Here is a 23,220-nt window from a genome sequence, read left to right on the forward strand (position 1 = left end):
TTCTTAGTTCGAGCTCAGGTTGAGTCAAGGAAGAGGGACGGAAGCAACACTGTTACACTAGGTCCCTGACCCTCACACATTCACTATTTTGCGTTGTTATATCAAAGGTAAGCTGTTCTTCTGTGGAGGCTAATGTGTCTGTTGTGTCCTAGAGTGGCTGTGTACAGATGGAAGCTTTCACTGTGATTTTCTGGAGCACCTCACCTACACAACAAGCCCTAGCTACAACTAAGCCTAGAATCTTGCACAGCTTCCTTTCAGACACATTGGATCAGTCAGAATTAGAAATAGGTGATAACATCACTACCCTCTATTACAGTTCCTGCTTGTGTGATTTTTGCCTCCCTTGTTTATATTTTCCCTTCAGTCTCCTTGGAGACCGTTACCATGGCGTGGCAGCGGAGCTGTCAATCTTGGGCCTAATCAGAGGTGTCAGAGCACGTTGTTACAATACCTGCCCACCTGTCTCGCACCACAGCTTCCCACCTGTCTGTCTGATACAGCTGGAGACAATCCAAGCCGTCTAGGACTAAATAAGCCAATACCATTTCATATGTTCTGTGTGGTATGTTTAGTTAAACATCAGTTCATGAAGGGTTTTACATTAAAACCGTAGCCTAACTGAAATATCATGATTATCATGCAATTTGTTAGTTGTTAATGCAATAATGGCTTGGCTAAAGCTACATTGCGAGTCTTAAATCCACCGGTTTAGCGGGAACGCTAATCTATTTTAGCTAGCTCAGACTTCAGTCTGTGACTCTTTGGCCAAGAGACGGGAAGTGGTGAGTTGTAACTACAGAGTGGAGATGATCGAGTGAATGCGGCATTCCTTTCACTGAACGCTGAGGTAAGATTAGCTTCTGTAAACCAGGGGAGGTGTGTACTGTAGTAAAGTAGCCTGAGGTAAAGCTTTTCACTGTAGCTCTGGTAAAAAATAATAATAATAATGAGGCAGTACTGCCACCAGCTGGTGATGTAAAAATATTTATAAACCGTAGACTATGGTATGATGTCATACAGTGCCTAGAAAAAGTCTTACACGCCCCTTTCAGTCTTTAAAATTACTTCTAAAAATTGAACATATTTTTTTCCTACTGATAAACACAACATACTCAACTTTTCCAAAGTGAAAGACATGAGATTGAATGAGATTCTACCTTTTCACAACTCTTACGGAAACATAGATTGTTTTGTCAAAATAAGCAGATTTAGGACCATTATTAACACTTACTGGAAAGCCATTCTGGTGTGTCTTTGACATAAAAAATTGGGAAATTGTTCCGCTGAAAAAGAAAACTCTATCCCAGGGTTAGTTATTCAGACAACCAAGGCAGCGTTTCCACTAACTTTTTATCTGGACTTTCCTCCTTTCATATTTCTTTAGATCCTGACAAACTCCCCAGTCCCTGCCGGTGACAAGCATACCCATAACATGACGCTGCCACCACAATAAATGGAAATATAAAAGGATCAAGAACACTGCATTATCTCCACATTACTGGCCTGGGCCAGAAAGTAAACATAATGAAGCCTTTGTTAAAAACAAATCTACCTCAAATCATCCATTCTGTTTGCAACAAGGGTGTTAAGTAATACTGCAAGTCAAGCAAATAAATTAATGTTTTGGCCTAAATTAAAAACTACAGGCTTGGGTCAAATCCAATAACACACGGAGTGAAACCCTCTGCAATGGGTTTGGTTTTCACTGGAAGGGACTGGGGAGTTTGTCAGAATACAAATAAATATGAATGGAGAAAAGCCAAGGTCAATATTTGGGAAAACCTGCCTGAATCAAACCTGCCTGGCATAGTTTTATTTTTCAGCCTGACAATTACAAAAAAATGTAATGCCAAGGACATACCAGAAAGTATTTCCAAGAAGTGTTGTGTTCATGAGTGGTCCAGTCACAGTCCTGAATTTGCTTGAAAATCTAAAGGTTTGAATATTGCTGTCCATCAATGACTCCCCACCAAATTTCCTGAGGTTGAGCAATTTTTTGACAAAAACAATGGATACATGATGCCCCAGGAGTTGTGCAAAGTTAGTAGAATTTTATTTAAAATTATTCACAGCTATATTGGCCGCCAAATGTGCTTCAACCAAGTATTCACTTTGGGGTGTGAAGACTTATGGGTCGTTCCACGAAAGGGTCCCTTTTGATATTTTAAGTAAAAATTGTGCACAAATCTTGCATTTTAAAAGCCTGTTACATTAAATGAAGTGCTCTTTTGGGCAATTCAATAAATCATGATTTTTTTTATATGAATAAAAACTCACTGACGTGCCAAAAGTCATTGACAAGTCACTTAACCCCAATATTTCTCGAAGGTTTTACCATCATTGTAAAGCCCTGGTTATGTTGCTTCGTCAGTCATTTCTGAAGATGTATTATTTACTTCATGTGATTTAGGGATTCATTTTAAGGAAACAAACAACAACCTGTCCCTCATTTTAAGGTTAACCCTATAGTGAAACTATACCTTTTGGAATTTTTTTATTTTTCAAAGGAAACGTGGAACATCTAATAGTCAAATCATGGTGTAAAAGCAGGTGAGCTGGTTCTACTCTTTCACACAACAATCTTCCATCCCCCCTGTCACAAGGGGATTTATGGCTGATTTTAAAATGTCATCAACTATGTTACAGCCAACCCTGTTGCTGTTATTAATGGGAACTTACTATAGTATTTTTTATTTAACCTCTTGAGACCGGGAAATATTTTTTTTATTAAGTTGAATATGTGGTCTTTTATAACAGAATGTAAAAATTTGGTGAAATAACGTTTTTTCTTTTACCAAGTTACACTACTCAAAAGGCACTTTTCTATTTATTTATTTATTAATTTAACCTTTATTTAACTAGGTAAGTCAGTAAAGAATAAATTCTTATATACAATGACTGCCTACTCCGGCCAAACCCCAACCCGGACAGCGCTGGGCCAATTGTGCGCCGCCCTACGGGACTCCCAATCACGGCCGGTTGTGCTGCAGCCTGGATTCGAACCAGCCTCAAGCTCTGAGATGCAATGCCTTAGACCGCTGCGCCACTCGGGAGCCCACCTACTTGGTGCAACGACCCATATGCAATCAAGACATCTTCATTGAACATTCCCCCCCAAAAGAAATGATAACAATCATTTGTCTTTCACTTTGAAACCGTGGAGTAGGTTGTGTAGATAGGTAGGGGGAAAAATGGAATGCAAGTCCCTTTTTTAGATCACATTTTAAGGCGGCAAAATGTGAAGACTGTGCAAGGGATGTGTAGACTTTCACTAGCGACTGTATATGATGACTTGTGCGTTTTGATTAGTTTGTACAAATGTCTTAATGAATATGTTTCACCTGTGTAGTCACTGTGTAGTGTCGTAACCTCCTCCATCCATGGTTTATTGACTTACTCTGTGTAGCCAAGTATTCTCTGACCAGTGGGACTCCTTGGCCTTTGGAACTGCGGTGTTTCACGAAATGGCAACTATTCATACAGTACAGAGAGACGCTCATGGATCGTGTGGCTGAAGACGATTTAGGCGACATATTTCACTTAGAAAATGTCCTGAAGGCACTTTGCCATGTCAAATATATCTATGGCTTTCTTTTCTGCGAACATCTGGGAGACTGCAACACACACACAGGCCCCACATCCCCATGAATAGGAAATGAGAGATGATATCGGTCTGTGGTGGGTGATTTGCAGAGTGGCTTGTTGTGTCAGCTAAAGTATCAGCTGACTGCTTGATTATTTATGTTCCTGTAGGGTTGACATGCTCTTCACCTCAGCAGCCTCCGCTCCCCTGAGCATCACACCAGTTGTTTGCTCTTTCTCTTTGCTCTCTCTCTCTCTGGGCCCGGCCTTTCTCTGCATGCTCTCTCTCTCTCTCTCTCTCTTTGTCTCCTGTTTATCTTGCAGGCGTCTGTCTGTCCTATAAGGCAGGCCATAGGAATTATAGTATTACTGTCTCTAATTATGACAATTGCAAATGCACACTATGTGGACACCCCTTCAAATGAGTGGATTTGGCTATTTCAGCCACACCTGTTGCTGACTGGTGTTTAAAACTGTTAGTCAGGAGCTTCATGAAATGGCTTTCCATGGCCGAGCAGCCACACACAAGCCTAAAATCCCCATGCGGAATGCCAAGTGTCGGCTGGAATGGTGTAAAGCCCGCTGCCATTGGACTCGGGAGCAGTGGAAACGCGTTCTCTGGAATGACGAATCACGCTTCACCATCTAGCAGTCCGACAGACTAATCTAGAGTTGGTGGATGCCAGGAGGACACTACCTGCCACACTGCATAGTGCCAACTGTAAAGTTTGGTGGTGGAGGAATAATGGTCTGGGGCTGTTTTTCATGTTTCGAGCTAGACCCCTTAGTTCCAGTGAGGGGAAATCTTAACGCTACAGCATACAATTACATTCTAGACGATTCTGTGCTTCCAACTTTTTGGCAACAGTTTGTCGAAGGCCCTTTCCTGTCCATACAGAAATGGTTTGTCAAGGTCCGTGTGGAAGAACATGACTGGCTTGCACAGAGCCCTGCCCTCAACCCCATCGAACACCTTTGGGATGAATTGTAACACAGACTGCGAGCCAAGCTTAATCGCCCAACGTCAGTGCCCGACTTCACTATTGCTGTTGTGGCTGAATGGAAGCAAGTCCCTGCTGCAATGTTCCAACATCTAGTGGAAAGCCTTCCCAGAAGAGTGGAGGCTGTTATAGCAGCAAAGGGAGGACCAATTCCATATTAATGCCAATGATTTTGAAATTAGATGTTCGATGAGCAGGTGTCCACATACGTTTGGTCATGTAGTGTATACATGTTACCCTGTAGATTTCGAAATAGACACCGGGTGGCGCTCTAAGCCAATTGTTTGACACTAGCCCCTCTTTGCCCTTGATGCAGTGCAAGACAAGATGTTTGCTAATCTGAGGAGTTACTGCAGTGTTTGTGAGCTGAGGCGGTATCCCTATGTCAGAGGATGGGCTGCAGCAAGTAGCCCAGGTTGCACGACAACATTTAGAACCCTGACCTCTCCACAGCTTTTGAGATCCAACTCGGTTAGTGGAGCATGGCACTTGCAATGCCAGGCTTGTTGGTTCAATTCCCGCCGGGGCCACCCATATATGTATATATAATATATATCTTTTTTTTAATGCATGCACTACTGTGAGTCGCTTTGGATAAGTGTCTGCATAATGGCATATATTATTAATCCAACAGGTTATGCTAATGAATCCATAGTGGTTTTAGTAAAAAGTGACTTCACATCAATGTCAGGGTTGATGCGTGTGCAATTATGATTTTGGAATGTTTTGATTGGAGATCTGGTTAATTGGGGAAATTAAACCGTAGACCAAACATCTGGGGAAATAAAGACTGTTGTTAAATATCTCAATCAGTGTCCTTCGTCTTTAGTTTTGCGGTGGTGCCTGAAGGATGTGTCGCTGAAGTTGGCATGTGTGTCCCTACCATCGTGGTTCAGAGTTTGGGAGTGGTCGCTCTCCCTCCGCAACGTCTTCTATGTACTGCTGTCCATCACCTCCAGAGGGCGCTCAATGCATTCTGAAAAATACAGGCACGTCTGTACCGAGAATCATCATCTCCCCAAACCTCAGCATACTCCATTGTGCCGCACCCTTAATCCTGTGAGGGTTCTTCTGAAAATACCAAAACGCGTACCGATCCATGTTACTTACTCTGCTTTTCATCTAAAATGTCATACACTTTCTCTCCCGAGATGCTGATGGGCCTACATTCTGCCGCCTATAGTGTGATTTGAAGGGTTCTGTGTGGCGTCCATAACTCCGACACAGTCAAAAGGTCATTTGTGTAATGATGGTTTGGGGCTGTTTGCAGTGACTGGGGCTGGAGTTGGAGAGCTGCCTGGAGGGGGGAGGTGTGACCTACGACATGCAGCCTGTGCCCCACTTCACCCCCACCCCTCACTAACTAACACCCCCACAGGCAGGAGTTGGAGGAGTCTTCAGGGTGGAGGGTTTGGGGCTGTGGGGAAGTGTTTCTCTCTGCCCCATTACACTCCATTTGTAGTCGTCTGCATGGAGGTCACCAGGTCAGCCCTTATCCACCGCACTGCAGTGATCGTTGCTCTGTCGACTTTTGAATGAATGGTATAGCCGTTGCGTCTTGAAGAATAGGCCTGTAACTGTTTACCAAAAAAGTGCCGGGGTGACCTTTAGTAGTTTTACCTGTTTTATTACATAAACATTTTATAATGGTTTATTACATGATATCAAGTTGAGTATAAAGTAGTCTACAGTTTTTAGATAATCCTTGGAGACAGTAGCCTAACACAAACAGTGTGCTTGATAAGGACAAATGGATTGATGAAACTGATGAAAACGTGTTTGTTTCAAAAGCTGTGTGTGTGTGTGTGTGTAGCCTAGCCTACTGTAGTTGTTTCCATGGTTTCTGGCTTTGATCAGGTGCAGTCCATAGATGAGGGCTTAGCTGAAGCTCCTGGTTTCATCTCTCTCTCTCTCTCTGTGATTTCTGCTGCTTTGGTTGGTCTCTTTAGATTTCAAAGGTTTATTTTTATCTCCAAATGTGCATTAATTGTAGTTTGGTCTCAATCTATGTTGAATTGTAAAAGTAGTAGGCTACATTGTGATGCAAAGCAGGAGAAACACATGACTGCAGTTATCCTCAATCAGCAAGGTGCTAGAGATGCAGTAGCATTGTTATGGTCGGCCTAATAATGCATGATGATACTGCAGACTGAGTGGCATTAGCTGTCAGTCATGATATTTATTGTGGTTGTTATGGTTTGGTCTCTGTATTTGACTGGTTTGAAGGTTTGTTTTTATTTTGCAAGTTGAATCTGTTTTGGTGCCCTTTTTTTATGGTGTTTACTACAATATAGCACACGGAGGGGCGTGGCCACAGGGTTAATCAAGTTCAAACCATAAACAAACAAACTGCATGTCCCCTGCCCACGCCCCCCCCCCCCACCCACCATGTGCCACAGTAAGCTCCCTCCCAACAGAGTCAGCTGGGTGGGGTTGATTCACTGGGGAGGGTAAGGGGTACAGTAGGGGGTGCAGGGGGAAATGCGTGCCAGCCCCATTTGGGAAGTTCTTCCCCCTTTTTTTTCTGCCTGTCCGATCGGGCCAGCATCAGCGAGCTCCGGCGGGTCTGGGCCTGGCTGACTGGGCTAATGCGATGTGGCGTGTCACCCGGAGAATCTAGGTCAAGTTTAAAGCTGCCTCTCTGCTCCCGCCACTGCAGCACTCTGACTGACGCTCCTCTATTTCTCCCCAAAATACACACCCACATGCACATCTTAGAACCACATATTATTGACACACATTATACATCCTTATTTAAATACGCATTTAAATCATTTCTATCAAATATGCACTTATATACATTTTTACGCATACAAAAACACACACACACACAAACCCTTTCCCCATCCCCCCCCCTCGAAGCCCCAGGCGAGCGCTCAGCCTCTCCACGGCATTGGCCACGTGATGCGGCGGGCTGTCTGAGTCTGTCTGGAGGGAGGGGAGGAGGGAGGGCGTTGTTTTTCCCCGCTGGCTGGGCATCACTGCCGTAGTAAGACTGGGTCGGCACGTGGATCCGCATGCTGCTGCAGAGAGAGAGAGCAGCATAGTAGTAGTGGAATGTCAGCACTATCCTCCATTACCCTGCAGCCCTGAGCTGTTTTTCTAGGACACCACTGCAGACCCGGAGCCTCCAGCCCAGGATTGTTTTGCTGGGTTTCCACGGTTGGGGTGGTATGGTGTGTGTGTGTGTGTGACTCTGGGAGGATCATCATGGGGTCACCACGTTCAATGGGCGTGGCACTAAATATTGGGATCTTCTTCAGTACTGATGCAGCGGAGGTCTCATCACTCATGTTTTTGTTATTCCTCCACTATGTCTTTATCACAGTCCACTCACATTTTTACCTTGAAATAATCAAAACATTTTAGAATGTTTTGCGTGCAGGAATATTGTCAGTATGAGTGTTTTGTGAATGATTCGTAAATTGACACTTTTTTTTTTTCACAACATGACAGCAATTTGGAAAATTACAAGTCACAATTTGCTTAGTGAAATTTTTCAGGTATTTCCGTGAGCGGGATGGTGCTGGAAAAAAATTCCTTCACTGCCTGTTCACCAGATCCCTTCGCTCCCCTCCCTAATCCTCTATTTTTGTGGCATTACCTCATCTGTATTAATATATTCATGTGCGTTCATTTTCAGGTCTTACTACTGTACCATCTCCTCTCCCAGAGCTTGTGTCTGATTGGCTACCCACTTGTTTTCAATGGTACCAGCTTTTTGGGATTCCATGGATACAGCGCATGGTTGGGCAGAGCGGCTCAGCCAATAGGAGAGTGTCGTTGAGCTGGCGGTTGTGAAGCAGTGCCCCATGGCCCTAGACGAGCCCCCCCCCCCTTCCTCTCTGCGAGCACGCGATCGCCCAGTGGGGGGGTCCAAAACAAAAACAACCCCACCCTGTCCTCTGTCCACGGGGTCGGGGCTCCCGCTAACACATCAGAACCTCCACTACCAGGGGAGGGGCACACAACCAACCCCCCTCCTGTCTCTTCTCTTGCATTCCTCTACTCCAAACACTTCCAATGCTCCACTCCTCTTCACGCACCCATTATTTAAAGCAATTGATCATTACCACCAACCATTTACCATTTATCACTGGCACATTATAATTTCAACTGTACCAGTAAGTGTTTGATATATATATATATATATATATATATATGTGTGTGTGTGTGTGTGTGTGTGTGTGTGTGTGTGCTTGTGCTTTTTGGTTACCATTAATAGGTTTAGCTTTGCATTTGGTTTGAATGCGAACCTGGGGTCTGTAATTCAACATTCATTTCTGCTGGCGTGGAGAGAAAAAAAACTGAAAAACTGCCCTTATTTCAACTCCAACTTTTTCCGTGAACTAGAGGATCCTCTCTTGCACTTTGAAATGTGAAGCCGAAGCCACCGCAAATCCCCAGTCCTTAAAATGACCTCATTGCAGACTGAGCGAGGGAGCTGTGGGCCTTTGGTCCTGGCAGTGTTTGCCCTGGCAGTGTTGCCCGTGTTTAGCTTGCTGAGCCTGATGGTGGCACCACGACCACGCCTCCTCCTGCTCAGCTCAGTCACTCTGCCTCTCTGAAAGGGGGCAGTAGAGGACTAAGGGAAAGGCATAGGTAGCCAGGGCAAGCTCACTCACACTGCATGTAGGCTAGAGTAAGCCTATTCATTCAAAAGCAAGTTGAGGTGACTGCACCCCTCCCTTCCATCTGAGGATAACCAGCGGGGTGATTCCTCCCTTCTCTTCCTCTCATTGGCCTGTCCGCTATGTGGCTACCACAGGTACCAGGTAGTAGGAAGGCAGCCAGTGAGTTTCTAATGAGGGGCCAGTGTGTAGCAACACCACTCAGGTCTTGTTAGTGGAGAGTGTTAGGACGGGGCCGGGCATGGCAGGAGGCAGGTGGTGCGGTGGGTCACATGGAAACAGGGTCAGCAGGGAGAGGGAGAGATTATTTATGATAGTGGCAGGGAGTACTAGTGTAGACACGGGTAGAGTCAATGGGTCCTGGATGCCTCCTTCAAATTATTTAAACCAACGTCTGGAAAAGGGCTTTAAAAGGAACATTGTATTTATTCATCATTACTAATTCAACCACAAGAAGGGAATATTTTGTTTATTGTTACTAGCCTGTAGCTTTAACTTGCCTCAAGACATCACTTTGTCACTTAGCTTGCTTTCTGCACTCACTCATTCACAATCCCTCGTTTGCAATGACTTTCGACTTGCAACTGAGTCTCACTCGGAGTTTGTTTTAACCTGCCACCGGTAATCAGACTATTCACCCTGTCACCAAGGTTACGTCTCTCAGCCTGTCACAAAGGTGTCACCTGGCTGTCACCGGTCTACCTCACTCTGTCACAACCTAGCCAGCAGCAGCACTTGAATGTCCAAGACAAAATTAGCCTTCCCTCTACCCCTGATCCAATGCAATTTCCTAGGAGTCTTGACCCTTTGTCTCTCGGCACGGTACAAACCGACCAGGTCTCTGTGCTTTCTACGTAGAGAGATGCACTCCGGCAAGGTGTTGTCTTGACAGGATGTCACTCCTGATTGCATAACACACAGCTCCAGACGGGGAGACATTATGACCTACATCCCGCTGGCTGCCTGGCGTTTGGCTGCCTGGCGTTTGGCTGCCTGGTGTTTGGCTGGCTGTCTCTGCCTACGGCGGAAGAGGAGGTACAGGTGCAACACTGCCTGTAGCATAGCCAAGTCATGTAGACTGTAGGAGCGATCATAGACCAGAGGCATAATGCTGTACGACCACTCATAGGCCTGTATTCACAAATCGTCTTAGAGTAAGAGTGCTGATCTAGGATCAGTTTTGCCTTTTGAATAATATAGTGAATAAGCTACTACTTAGCTACCAACCTGATCCCAGATCAGCCCTGCTACTCTGAGACGCTTTGTGAATACGGGCATCAGACTACAGTCATAGTAGGAGCACTCGTAAACTACAGTCAAAATACAGTAGCAGCTAATCAGACTTCAACAGTCTGGGCAGCGTGACTGCCCCAGGTTGTCTGATTCTGCAGAACTGTACATGTTTGTGCTCCCTATTTTCCATATTTATACTGTTTCCTCAACATGGCTTTCTAGGGAATGACTCAGTGCTGTGACCGACAGTTTAAATTGTACCTCAGGATTGGAAAGTGTTGTACAGTAGCGCATACAATGTGTAGTCCTGTACCATTCACTGTCCTCGGTATGAGTCATGGGCTAGGAATGAACTTTGACGACACGCTTTGGAATAAGCTCAAACGAATGTGTTCAGCCCTGTCAGTATTAAGAACATTTGTGTGTGTGTGTCTCTCTCTCTGCCTGCCTGTCTGTGTGCACACACACAACACGGGAGCGTCTCACCCACAGTGCCGACAGCAGGGGTTCCTTCTCCCACTGTTCCAACTAGATAAGAACTGTACAACAGTGGTTTCCCTTGGCTCGGTTTGGGGTTGGTTTCACTGTGTTTTCCAGGTACTGGGTGAATCTGTGGCCTTCGTATTGACAGCAGAGAGAGGCTGGGGAAGGATAGGGGGCTTAGTTCTCACACTACTCCTTCTGAGGTGAGATTATCTCCCCTCCCCACACGCCCCTCTGCCCTCCTTTTCCAGGAATCGACTGCCTCGCTTCTGGGAAATCTGACTGGTTGGAAACAACTAGAGATTACAATTCAGTGTTTTTGAAGCAGTGCTTTTTTTTGTGATTGGAATGTGTTCCTCTGTTTCCGTTTTCTTGCCAACCCTGTGTGGAATTGTTATACCAAATTGCAATTTTTTGGCTAATGGTAACATAGAGCTGGCAAGAGCGCTGAAACAGACTCAGGCTAGGAAAATGTTCACCATGGGGGTTCATGTAGGATTCAAAAACAGTGCAAAGTCCTGAATGTCTCACTTTTGTAGTGAGATTCAGATCATGATAAGACATCCAGGCCTTTTTCCTATTGTAGAGATGGTCGGGATTTAAACTCTGAACCCTGTTAGGTTAACATCTGAATTTGTGCATGTACAGGGTGTGTGGCCCTACCTCCCTAAGGAACATAGAAGCTAATTTAACAGACTAGTTTGCATATAACGGCTGTTAGCAATCGCTAGATGTAAATGCTTATCAGGAGGGAATTGAGGGAAGCGGAGACGTCACACTCGGTTGGACTTCTTCTCCCAGGCAGAGCGATTCCCCTATTTCGGATACTATTTTAGGAGGGGGGAGTGGGCTTTTTGGGGACATCTGGTGGGCCAAGGCTCGGCACAGGAAAACCACACAGGATCTCGGAGGGCCCATCTGGGGTTCAGGGGCCACTGGAGCAGAGAGGAGGAACAGGAGGGGGCACCAGGGTTGAGTGCCCCCCTCAATACCACCACACTTAGCTACCAACACAATAAAGTTTAATCTTATTGTTGTGTTTTCTCTATTTGTCTCCGCAGGCATCGTAACATGGGGAACCTGCTAAAAGTTCTGACTTGCACAGATCTGGAACAAGAGCCCAATTTTTTCCTTGATTTTGAAAGTGAGTTTCATTACCATCTCGCTCTTCACACTTGAGCTTCCAATCGTACCTGTTTTAGCTGTGGCCCTTCTTACCCCCTCATCTGTCTCTGTTCTGCCCAGAGGCTACAGAACCTCATCTATTTACCATTTGCATCAGCAGCTATTCTCTTAGCTATGGTGTGTCTGGATTGGAATAACAATCAGAATAGAGATGTAGGTCTGCAGACTAGTGCATCTTCACCTCTATTTGTAGACTCCCTCCCAGATGTAGAAAAACCCACTTGACTGTCTTCCTGTGTCCACTAGATGCTCAGCCCACGGATGCAGAACGAGAGGTGTGGGAGCAGGTGGACCTGGTGCTGAAGGACGCTCGGGGAGTCCTGGACGAACTGCAAGCGTACAAGGGAGCGGGTCAGGAGATTAGAGAGGTACAGGACTTTGGGAGAAGGGCCCGTTTCCTCAAAATATCTCAGATTAGCAGAGTGCTGATCTAGGATCAGCCCCCCCTCCTTGTCCAAGTAATCTTATTCATTATGTTCTAAAAACAGAACCTAGATCAGCACTCCTACTCTTTATGAATACGGGCCCACGTCAGGAGATCAAAGATACAAGACCCAAAATAACTCTTAAACATTCATTATAAACTGGGTGGTTTGAGCCCTGAATGCTGATTGGCTGAAAGCCCTGGTATATCATATACCACGGGTATGACACAACATGTATTTTTCCTGCTCTAATTACTTTGGTAGCCAGTTTATAATAGCAATAAGGCACCTCAGGGTTTGTGGTATATGGCCGATATACCATGGCTACGGGCTGTATCCAGGTACTCTGCGTCGTGCATAAGAACAGCCCTAATCCATGGTATAATGGCCATATACCACACCCCCTCGGCCCTTATTGCTTAATTATAGACCAGTGGCTTGATCAGGCTCCAGAAGGTGATTAAACTCTTCAGACTTGATAAAACATCTCGTCTTTTCTATCTGCCAGGCGATCCAGAACCCCAGCGACGAGGCGTTACAGGAGGCGGCATGGGCGGCCGTGGTCCACCTGGTGGGGAAACTCAAGAAGTTCTACCAGTTCTCCCAGAGATTAGGTATGTCCGAGGCCTAATTTTAGGATCAGTTTAGCCTTTTTAAGACCACAGTGAATAAAGATGACATGGACAGCTGGGGACCTGATCCTTGATCCAGCGCTCCTACTCTGAGACCAGTGATACGGCCCCTGTCCTGTGCTTCAGGTTACATATGTAGCCCTACAATACCACACCCACACCTGACTGAGACTAGTAATGTGCGTCCTTCAGAGCTTTGGTACGCAATGTCCTAATTGAAAAAAGGTCTGTGCCAGAGGTTGACTAGCTTCCAGCTTCTCTAGAGGTTGCGTGTAAGAGACACGCCCCTCTCGTGACCTTCGCCGTCTGTGTGCTCGACCACATCGGCGATATCGACTGCCGAGCTGCAGGAAATGAACACGCATTGCTCCACGCACACACTCCCAGCCCACACAAACAAATATGCAGCGCAACCCCCATAGCTTTGCATTCATTAACATGATGCTTGCTTGCGCTGCACTCCGACTAGACCTGATACTCCCCTCCTCCCAGAGGTGAGGACTCCTCATTATCATGGAGAGAGAGAGAGAGAGCGAAGAGGGGGGGGGGGGATGCTAGCCTAGTGCTGCCTGCCTGTGACCCCGAGGGAGAGAGGAGCAGCCCGCCCCCCTCCTTTTGCCGACCTTAACCCCTTTATCTATTGGAGGCCGGCTGAGGCTGCAGTCTCTGGGGTCACGTTAGCTTTCAAGGTCTGCATTATCAAAATGCAGACCCTCCCCCCAAAAAATCTGTTTTTAATAGATTTCACCTGCTTTCTAATTAAACAAACCGACATTTAAATACATGGCTCTCCTCAAGTGTCCTAGAATGAAGGAAAATACGCGTCAGTTTAAGAGGGTGCTATGTGAAAACAACTGTTTTCTTTACCCTATGTTATTATAACCAAATACAAGAATCATTCATCTGAATGGTTTTATAGAAAAATATGCTTGTACTCGACAGTGTTGATGAAATACGAAGGCCATACTGTAGGTGTATTGGAAAAATGACACGTTCACGACACGCTTCTGATTGAATTAATTCTGAGTAAGATGTATTTTATTTTATTATTTCATGTTCTCCATTGTAACCAAAATGAATAAATAATCTAACTCTGGTTCGAACTTTAGCAAACAAACTAGTCTGAAATTGGCCGCAGAAACATTCTCTACATGAAATGAGACCACTTAGCCTATCTTACCACCTCATCTCCCTCCCTCTGTTGCTCTCTATGGTAAAAATGGTGCATGCCCTAGAAAAGTACAAATGTCAGGACACCTGACTTTTTAAAAATTGTAATTGTCGTTAGGCAGTGATCACAGAGAGAAACTATGCGGTAGCGTTTCTTCATCAGAATTCAGTTTGCGAGCTGAGCGGGCACTGTGAACACTTCAGCAAATCTTGAATGAGAGTTCCCACCACACACACACCCTCCCCGCAGGCAGGCAGAGAGTGTGGTTTGGAGGATGAATGAGACATTTTGGATAATCGCAGCGAGTCTATTTAAAATAGCAAGTTGGAACTTGAAATTGAATGAATTGGTCAAATATACCTGCATTTTCAGAATGCAGCAAAAATAGAAAACCGTGAAAGATTCTGGTGTGTGTTATGTAATGAAGTAGGTCATCTCTCCGCTCCACTGCTCTGACTCTGGGGGCCACCTTCTCCGCCGACTGACTCCCCTACAGACAGACAGAGAGGATGACTGCTGGCTGAGAGATGACTTTATCAGACGTCTCTGTGTTATTACTCAATTATCTGGGGGCGTATTTCCCAACATGACATTACCTTTGAAACAACCTTCCACAATATCATAACTGTCACTCATCATTCCTGCCTAATCATTTTTAGTAGCGCATCACATGTATTCCTCATTTTAAATGTGATGCTTCCACCAATGGACGTCTTCAGGACAGGAGCCCATTGACCGCAGGGTTGGAGTAAATACCCGCCGCCCTCTGATCCTCCCACCCATTTCCTCTCCCAAAGTGAACCAAGCTCCGCTGCAGCACCCGCCTAGTCTGTGCCCGCATTCCGCTCGCCTGCTCTGCCGTGACCTAATGGGATCAGACGTCCTTCCCCTCCTCCCCCTCCAGCAGTGCTAGTGCCTCGATTCCGATACTAGGCCTAAACCCATCTCAACTTCTGTTTTGACTGGGGTGGGGAGTGCAATCACCAAGGCCATTTTTAAAATCAGCCCCCTCCTCCTGGCTACTGCAGCAGAAGCAATACACTGGCCGAAGCAGATGGGGATCATCACAGAATAGCCAACGTGCTCAATTTACTGGACTGCTCTGACTGCACTGCCAGCTTGCATTCCGCCCCTGAAAAACCTCCCTCTGCGGATCACTGTCTCTGTGTTAAGTGAGCATCGTGGCCAAAGGTCTCCATTTGTTTTCGCCCTGGGTTATGGCGTTGTGCGTATCTGTGTCTACCTTGTGCTGTACTGAAAGTGGTGAGAAAGGAGTTGAGAGTAAATAGATGCTCAGCGTAATGATTGTGTGCGTCCATGCGGAAGTTAGCGTTATTGTGCAACCAGATTAGTGTGTGTGGTTTGGTTTGGTTTTTCAGGGTTATGTCATTATTGTAAATCTAGTCATCTTAGTGAGTCTAGACTGAGTTCTTCTTCAGTCTCTGACTGCAACCACATTTTCCCTCATGGACGGTTTTGTCATTGTTTATTCATGGTGAACATCTTAGTGCTTCCGTTGGCTATCTTGAGACATGGAAAATGCAGGCAAATCATTTGTGTATCGATTGCGCTAGGTCGTTGGGAAATGCACAGTTTGCCTGGATACGAGTGGAGATTTAAATAAACTTGTATTTGTCACATGCTTCCTAAACAACAGGTGTGGACTCACAGTGAAATGCTTAGTTATGGGCCCTTCCCACCAGTACAGAGAGAAAGATAATAGATACACAATGAGTAATGATAACTTGGCTACCAGTACGGAGTCTATGTGCAGGGGTACGAGGTCATTGAGGTAGATATGGACATATAGTTAGGAATAAAGTGACTAGGCAACAGGATGAATAATAAACACCAGCAGCAGCGTATGTGATGAGTCAAAAAAGGTTAGTGTCAACAGGGTCAATGCAGATAGTCAATGCCGCTTGCTTCATTGTACAGCTTGTATGTTACTACAGAACTGTGTGGTTGTGGTTTACCCAAATAAAGCCACGTGATGTCTTTTTGTTTACCTACTGTCTGAACAATGGCGGTAAGCCTGGATGAAGAGCGCACCCCCCCCCCCCCCCTCTCTCTCTCATTACAATGAGATAATTAGGCTCATGTCTCATCTCTATCGGATTAGGAGATCTTCCCATCCCCCACCCTCACCACTAGAGACAGCTCTTCCCTAGACACCTCTCCCCTCCTCAACCCCACATTGTGCCCAGGGCCCTATGCCAATCACCGCTCAATCGCATGTCCCTGTTTTGTGCAGCTACCCCCCCATCCGGGCAATTGTAATGTAATTGTAATCATAATGTGCATGCCGATTGTTATGTTTATTAGGCAGATATTTACCTTTCATCATTCAATCCACAATTGTACATTTTCTCCCTCTCTCCTCATCTGACACCCTCTCCTTGTCCCTGTCTAACAGGGGCAGGAAGTTTTAGTTGGCATACATTTTGATATCATGATGTTCTTCATGATTGTTATGTTTATTAGGCAGGTATTTAAACTAATCGTACACGACACACAACCGTCTCTAACCCCCTCTCCTCGTCCGTGCGCTACAGAGGCGGCGCTGCACAGCCTGCTGGGACCCCTGACCAGTGAGACTTACGACGACCCCACTCAGCACCTGGAGCGTGAGCAGGCACTGGCCAAGCAGTTCGCCGAGATCCTGCACTTCACACTGCGCTTCGACGAGCTCAAAGTACGTCCCATCACATCCCTGGGCCTCCATTTTTACTCAATTTTGCCCAGAGTTCCCAGCATTCTCATTTAATTCATCGCTTGTTGTTGACCTAAGCTATAGCTGTTGTTGACCTAAGCTATAGCTGTTGTTGACCTAAGCTATAGCTGTTGTTGGTTGTACATGGTTCACCTATTCCTTTTTGGTAGCAAGCTAGCTAGCGCTGTCATTAGCATAACACAGTGTTAATACCCTGTTAATTAGGCGTTAGTGCTGTACATGATTAAGCCTCAGCCCCTGAACATATAATAAGTATTTAATTGGTACGTTAGGATCGTTTCCTGGGAGTGCTGTAATTCTATAGTCTTCTACACTGCTGGAATGAATGCATGAACAGTGATGTTGTGGATAGGGATGACTAATAGGATAGTGTAGTTGGCTGGGGCTCTTTGGTAGCATCCCAAATGGCACCCTATGCAGTGTACTACTTTTGACTAGGGTCCATAGGGCTCTGGTCAAAAGTAGTGCACTACTGTATGTAGGGAATGGGGTTCCATTTGGGAAGCACTCCTTATTTGGGCACCAGTCTTCAACACATAGAAACATGGTTTATAGTTGATCCCAGGGGGGGAAAAACCCACAGATTGCTTGTTTGTCTGAGTCGCAGACGATACTACAATACAACTCGCAAGGCCTCTTTAGGCACCCTGTTTCCACACACACTCCTTAAACCAGCACCCTGACACCCCCAGGCAGTCCGCCGAGACGCCCCAATTAGCCAGCCCCCCTGCCCAGTCTCCCCATACCCTGCATAGGGTCTAAAAGCGTGAAGGTAGGGGGGTGCAAGGTGCCATGCCAGGCACCATTCATCAATCTTTCACTCCCCTTACCCCGACCACAGGCATTGACCTAGTTCGAACACTCACCCACCCGCCTACCCGCCTGCCTCATTTTTTCCCTTCTTTTTTTAAAGCCCCTCATTGGTGAAATGGGGCTGTCTGGCCCTGGCACTAGCCACTAGCACTGACCGTCTAGCTGTAGCTAAGTGGACATAGACTTGGTACCAGTCCATTATGGTGGAATTACCGTACTGCTCGTGCCGGCCAGGCGTTAAGACACTGCAGGGCTAATAATGTGCTGCTAGGGGTAATTAGGGAGGCGTCTTCCTGCATTGGAGGAGCAGGAGGTTGATGTGCCGGACGGGGCCCACTGATTGACCAGTGGCTTATTGGAGGTCAGCTATGCTCAAGGCAAGGTTTAATGATCCTCTTTGTGGAAGGAGGGCAGAAGGCGGCAATCTTTTCGGCTCGAGGGCCACCTCGGGATTTCTAAATTCAACGGAGGGATGCACAGGTTTTTGGGGGCCGATTTTGTTTGTCAAAATCTATTTGAGGGCCAGAAAAAGGGCACTTCTCAAGAAAATACGGACTTTACTTTCTCAAATAAAAAATGGAATCAAATCCGCTAAAGTTATTTGTCACGCTTCTTAAACAACAGGTGTAGACTAACAGTGAAATGCTGACTTTTCCAACAATGCAGAGAGGAGAAAAAATATTACATTAAAATAGAAATCGTGACACAAGGAATAAATACACAGTGAATAACTAACGAGTAGTAAGAACATGGCTATATATCTAGTTTTATCTACTGTATACTCTTTTTAGTTTTAGGTGTTCAAGAGTGGCATGGAGTGTTTTGTTGTTTTTTTTTTACTCATAAAAATAAGCCCCCCCCCCCCCCCCCCATCCCCATTTTTACTTCATTTGTACATGTTTTTTTTACTCAAACCTCCCACGGGCTGAAATCTGAGCCGTAGTTTGCCCACCCCTGCTTTGACCTGTACTGTCTATCCAGCCTCTCGTCCTCAGTGTTGTTGATGCTTCTGTCACGATGCCAAACACACTGAGCCACTGCTAAAGGGAGCTAACGAGGACTTCATTCATTGACAAGTGAAAATAAATGCATTCTACGTTAAAGGAATGGTGAGGAAGTATCCAGCGGTATAAAATCCGCTTCAGTAAATGCATGGAAGATTTTAATCCTATCAATGTCCTTTTCGTTCCATCTCCGCCCCCAGCTATGTATCTGCCTCGTTTGCTAAAACATCCTGTCATGACGATGGTGCATTTGATCAGGAGAGCTGAATGTCTGCTGCCGCAGGCCGTGTGTTCTACCTTCGGACACACAGGCAGGCGCGCGCACACACACATGCGCCAAGCCCTGTTTGTAATGTTCACGTTAATCCTTGTGTTGCAGATGACTAACCCTGCCATCCAGAATGACTTCAGCTATTACAGGAGAACGTTGAGCCGCATGCGGATCAACAATACACCGGTGAGCTGACATCTGTAAACTATGGGGCTGATGGGCTCCAGTTTGGTGGTCTACAGACCCTCTGGGATACGCTGGTGTTAAGGGACCCCCCCCCTGCCCCAGACAGACCCTGTGCCCTACTCCTCTTCCCTTCCTCTTCATCAAGCTCAGCAGGAGGCCAAGTGTTCGTCCTGCTCTACAGGGGGCCATTAACATTACAGGCTATATAGGGGCATTAAGAGCTGTATGAGAACTATTTCATCATTAGCTCTCGCACTTAGTTTGTCATAAATACATTTAAAGGCAGTACAAGTTAAGTGTGTTATCTCTAACACCCCCCCCCCCCCCCCCCACCACCACCAGTAATTTTATGGGAAAAGGGGCATGTATTGGAGAACCTCAGGGCTCAGTATCATGTTTCCTGATATTTGAAACGATTTGGAATGCAGTATTGTTCAGATGAGAAAATTCTTGCGATTTAGTATGACAGGTGTCCAAAGGACAATCCAGACTCCTTTCTCCACCCAGCCGTGCTTCAAAAAGACTGACGGTATACCTTTTTCAGTGACACCAGAGAAAAGTCTGAATTTTTCAATAGCTCTTTTAGTGTATAAAATGAACAGAATTCACTCTTGTTCTCGAGACGCACGTCTGTGTCTGGCCTGCAGCAGCTTTATTCCCTGTACGACAAATGCCATTACGCAAATGGCCCCCGGACGGTCCGACTGTTAAGACCTGTCACTGCTAGAGCCCGTCTCCGATGGCACCATTTTCCCTTGATGGGGCACTACCCATAGGGCTTTGGTCCAAAGTAGTGCACTATGTAGGGAATATGATGCTATTTGGGACACAGTCCCACCTCTAGCTAGCCACTGAAAATTCCCTCCAGCTCAGCAGTACAAAGGAGCATTACTTTGCACTCAGCATTCAGGCACTGACTACTGGAATCACTGAGACATTTTATACAAAGACACGAGACGTATCTGTTCTGGCGGAAAATACATTTGTTCTTATTCAAACGTGATCATTTTTTTATGTGACACGTCTTGACGTTCTGGGGGATTATTCATTCCGCATTAGAAAATAAAGGCAGTCTTTAAGGCAGGAAAAGCATCTCCTTGCCATTACTGAACATTTTTCTCGACCAGCAACTTCTGGCTCAATAATGTCCACGGTAAACGGTGACTTTTTGTTTTGTTTTTTCAGGCAGAGGGGGAGAATGAAGTCAACAACGAGATGGCCAACCGGATATCTCTGTTCTACGCCGACGCCACGCCTATGTTGAAGACCTTAAGCGACAGCACGACAAAGTTTGTCTCAGAGGTGACGGGCTTCACAGCTTCCTTACCTGGCAACCTTGACATTTGACACTTTTCTCATTAGTAATCAAAGTGACCAATACAACAATGCCGTTTACAGAAGAAAAAAACATCCCCTCTTTCTGTTTGCTCAGAATAAGAACTTACCCATCGAGAACACGACAGACTGCCTAAGCACAATGGCGAGCGTGTGCAAAGTCATGTTGGAAACGCCGTAAGTGATCCCTGTCCTCACTAAATCAAGATCATGTCATAAACTGCAGATGATCTGGGCCCATGTTCTTAAAGCGTCTCAGAGTAGGAGTGCTGATCTGGGATCAGTTTAGCCTTTTAGATCATAAGGAATATAGTTATATGGGCAGGGCGGACCTGATCTATATCAGCAATCTGTGTCTGTGTTTCCAGGGAGTACCGAAGCCGCTTCACCAGTGAGGAGACGGTCTCATTCTGCCTGCGCGTCATGGTGGGCGTCATCATCCTGTACGACTACGTGCATCCTGTCGGAGCCTTCTCCAAGTCCTCCAAAATCGATGTGAGTGCAGGGAGGAGCTATGTTCCTGCATGCTCCCAGTCCCAGAGGATTGGACACCTGTGCGCACACACACAAACACTGATTCATCTTACATGGTGTTTTCTGCTTGCTAGATGAAAGGGTGCATCAAGGTCCTCCGAGATCAACCGCCCAACAGCGTAGAAGGCCTTTTAAACGCTCTCAGGTAAGGCCCAGCGTTTCTGTAGCATCGACAACTCTTTTCGTAAACAGAAGACGTTTGACTGAATATCATTGCAACCTTTTTCCTCTCACACTTTAACAGACGGCCTGGGATGCATGCTTTCTGGGAAATAAAATACAGCCATATTTGTCCACTTTTCCTTCATTATTATTTAGTCGGGATTCAAATCGATATGTGTTTTGAGTTAAATGTCGCATCCCACAGTTTTTTAGATTTATAGAAGATCAGAGAGGATTACGTTTCTTTGAGCCCTGGCCTCCTACTCTTTTCTCAAATCTAAGTGGCTGACATGGCCATTTCCGTGGCAACCGCACTCACATCTGCATATCACACCATCAGGGCCTTCGGGCATACTCAGTCACTCTCCTCCAGTCGTGTGAGGTCACTCCAAGGCCTCCCGCCCCCAGCCCTCTTTTCTCTCTCTCGCTCTCTTTCTGTTTGAATGGGATTGCACCTCCGTCTATGAGGGGAGAACGCCAGACTAGGAAATCAAATATCAGAGCTAATAACTGTCGACAAGGCTTTCTCACACTCTTGACACCCTTTCCGGCAGAGCAGTCGTGTTACGTTCACAGATCCCTGAACTGATCCCTCTGTCTCTTCATCTGTCTTGTCTGGTCTGTCGATTCATCTGTCCCTTGCAGGTACACAACCAAGCATTTGAATGATGAATCGACCAACAAGACCATCAAGAGCATGCTGCAGCAGCAGTAGGACTGAAACTCTGGTACAACCACTCGCCTCACACCCGGTTCAGGAGACATCGACTCTCTCTCTCTCTCTCTCTCACTCTCTCTCTCTCTCTCTCTCTCTCTCTCACCAACGACGTCGGTGCACAGAATGTCTTTTTCTTCTTGTTTTCTTTTCTTTTAAATGGAGTAAGAGCTGCATCTACACCCCCTTTTTATAACGCAAAATGCTACTGCCATTATGTACGTCTTTTCTGTGCCAAAAAGATGTTGCTGAGATTTAAATGTTTTCCATAAAGGCCATACAACAAGATGGCAGCTATGGAAGCATTGTGGGTTCAATTTTTTTATTTTTTATAGTTTTTGTTTCCCTGTGTAAGGGATGGGAGTGCTTTGACTTGAAAATTTAAAAAAGAGATATATAGAGAAATATATTATTTTTGTTTGATTTATTATTTAATATTACATCTTCTGCATGACGAAATTACGTATTTTTCTTCTATTTAAAAAAAAAAAAACTTATGGTTCAAGTTTAATTTGTCCGCTTAATTGTATGTTTTAATGTTTTGTTCTCTGAATGGTACTCGGCGGAATTGAGATTATTGAAAAGATAGTACTGTTAATGTTATCTTTTTTTTTTATAGGTTTTGATTTGTTGTATGCCATTTTTCATAGTTGTATTTTTTATTTTAAAATTTCAAACTGTGACGTGTGCAAATCAATTTAAAATTGGGAGTCTGTACTGTTGTTAACAGTATGTTGCCGCTGGAAAAAATAAACAGAGAACTTGTTTTCTACAAATGACTCTCTCTACTTGTCTCTGCAACTCTTCTAGAAAACACCATGTAGTCAAACTTAGATTGAGTGATAACTTTTCAGCAACCAATTTCTAGTTTAGATTGGCAATTAAATCCATTACAGGAGGTTTGACTCACCAAACAGACTTGCTAAAAAGAAACAAATAACATTAATTTGTGAGTCAGTATGGAGTTTCCATTTTAATGGAACTGCAATGAAAAACTAAGACAACAGATGAGTGAGTCACGCTATATCTGCCTTCACCAGTTAAGTATTATCTACACACTACACATGGGAGGCAGGGCCAGGAGGTATCATCTAAGGCAGGGTTTCCCCAGCCGTGGTCC

The 23,220-nt window shown here is 45.4% G+C and overlaps 1 protein-coding gene across 9 annotated transcripts in view; it reads left to right on the forward strand.

Moving 5' to 3' along the window:
• cyribb (CYFIP related Rac1 interactor Bb) overlaps positions 1 to 22,875 on the forward strand; it is a 39,434-nt gene extending 16,559 nt beyond the window's left edge. For all 9 annotated transcript variants that reach the window (XM_090199800.1, XM_021562911.3, XM_090199794.1 and 6 more), the window contains 10 exons: positions 11,995 to 12,077; positions 12,365 to 12,486; positions 13,052 to 13,157; positions 16,902 to 17,041; positions 19,277 to 19,354; positions 20,540 to 20,656; positions 20,787 to 20,866; positions 21,058 to 21,184; positions 21,298 to 21,368; positions 22,031 to 22,875. In XM_090199800.1, coding sequence (XP_090055926.1) covers positions 12,005 to 12,077; positions 12,365 to 12,486; positions 13,052 to 13,157; positions 16,902 to 17,041; positions 19,277 to 19,354; positions 20,540 to 20,656; positions 20,787 to 20,866; positions 21,058 to 21,184; positions 21,298 to 21,368; positions 22,031 to 22,100 — 984 coding nt within the window. In that variant the 5' untranslated portion in view covers positions 11,995 to 12,004 and the 3' untranslated portion in view covers positions 22,101 to 22,875. The remainder of the gene's footprint in view (positions 1 to 11,994; positions 12,078 to 12,364; positions 12,487 to 13,051; positions 13,158 to 16,901; positions 17,042 to 19,276; positions 19,355 to 20,539; positions 20,657 to 20,786; positions 20,867 to 21,057; positions 21,185 to 21,297; positions 21,369 to 22,030) is intronic.
• The last annotated feature ends 345 nt before the right edge of the window (positions 22,876 to 23,220 follow it).

The sequence above is a fragment of the Oncorhynchus mykiss genome, chromosome 15 (genome assembly GCF_057628025.1).
Source record: "Oncorhynchus mykiss isolate SJ-2025 chromosome 15, ASM5762802v1, whole genome shotgun sequence".
NCBI classification, from domain to species: domain Eukaryota; kingdom Metazoa; phylum Chordata; class Actinopteri; order Salmoniformes; family Salmonidae; genus Oncorhynchus; species Oncorhynchus mykiss.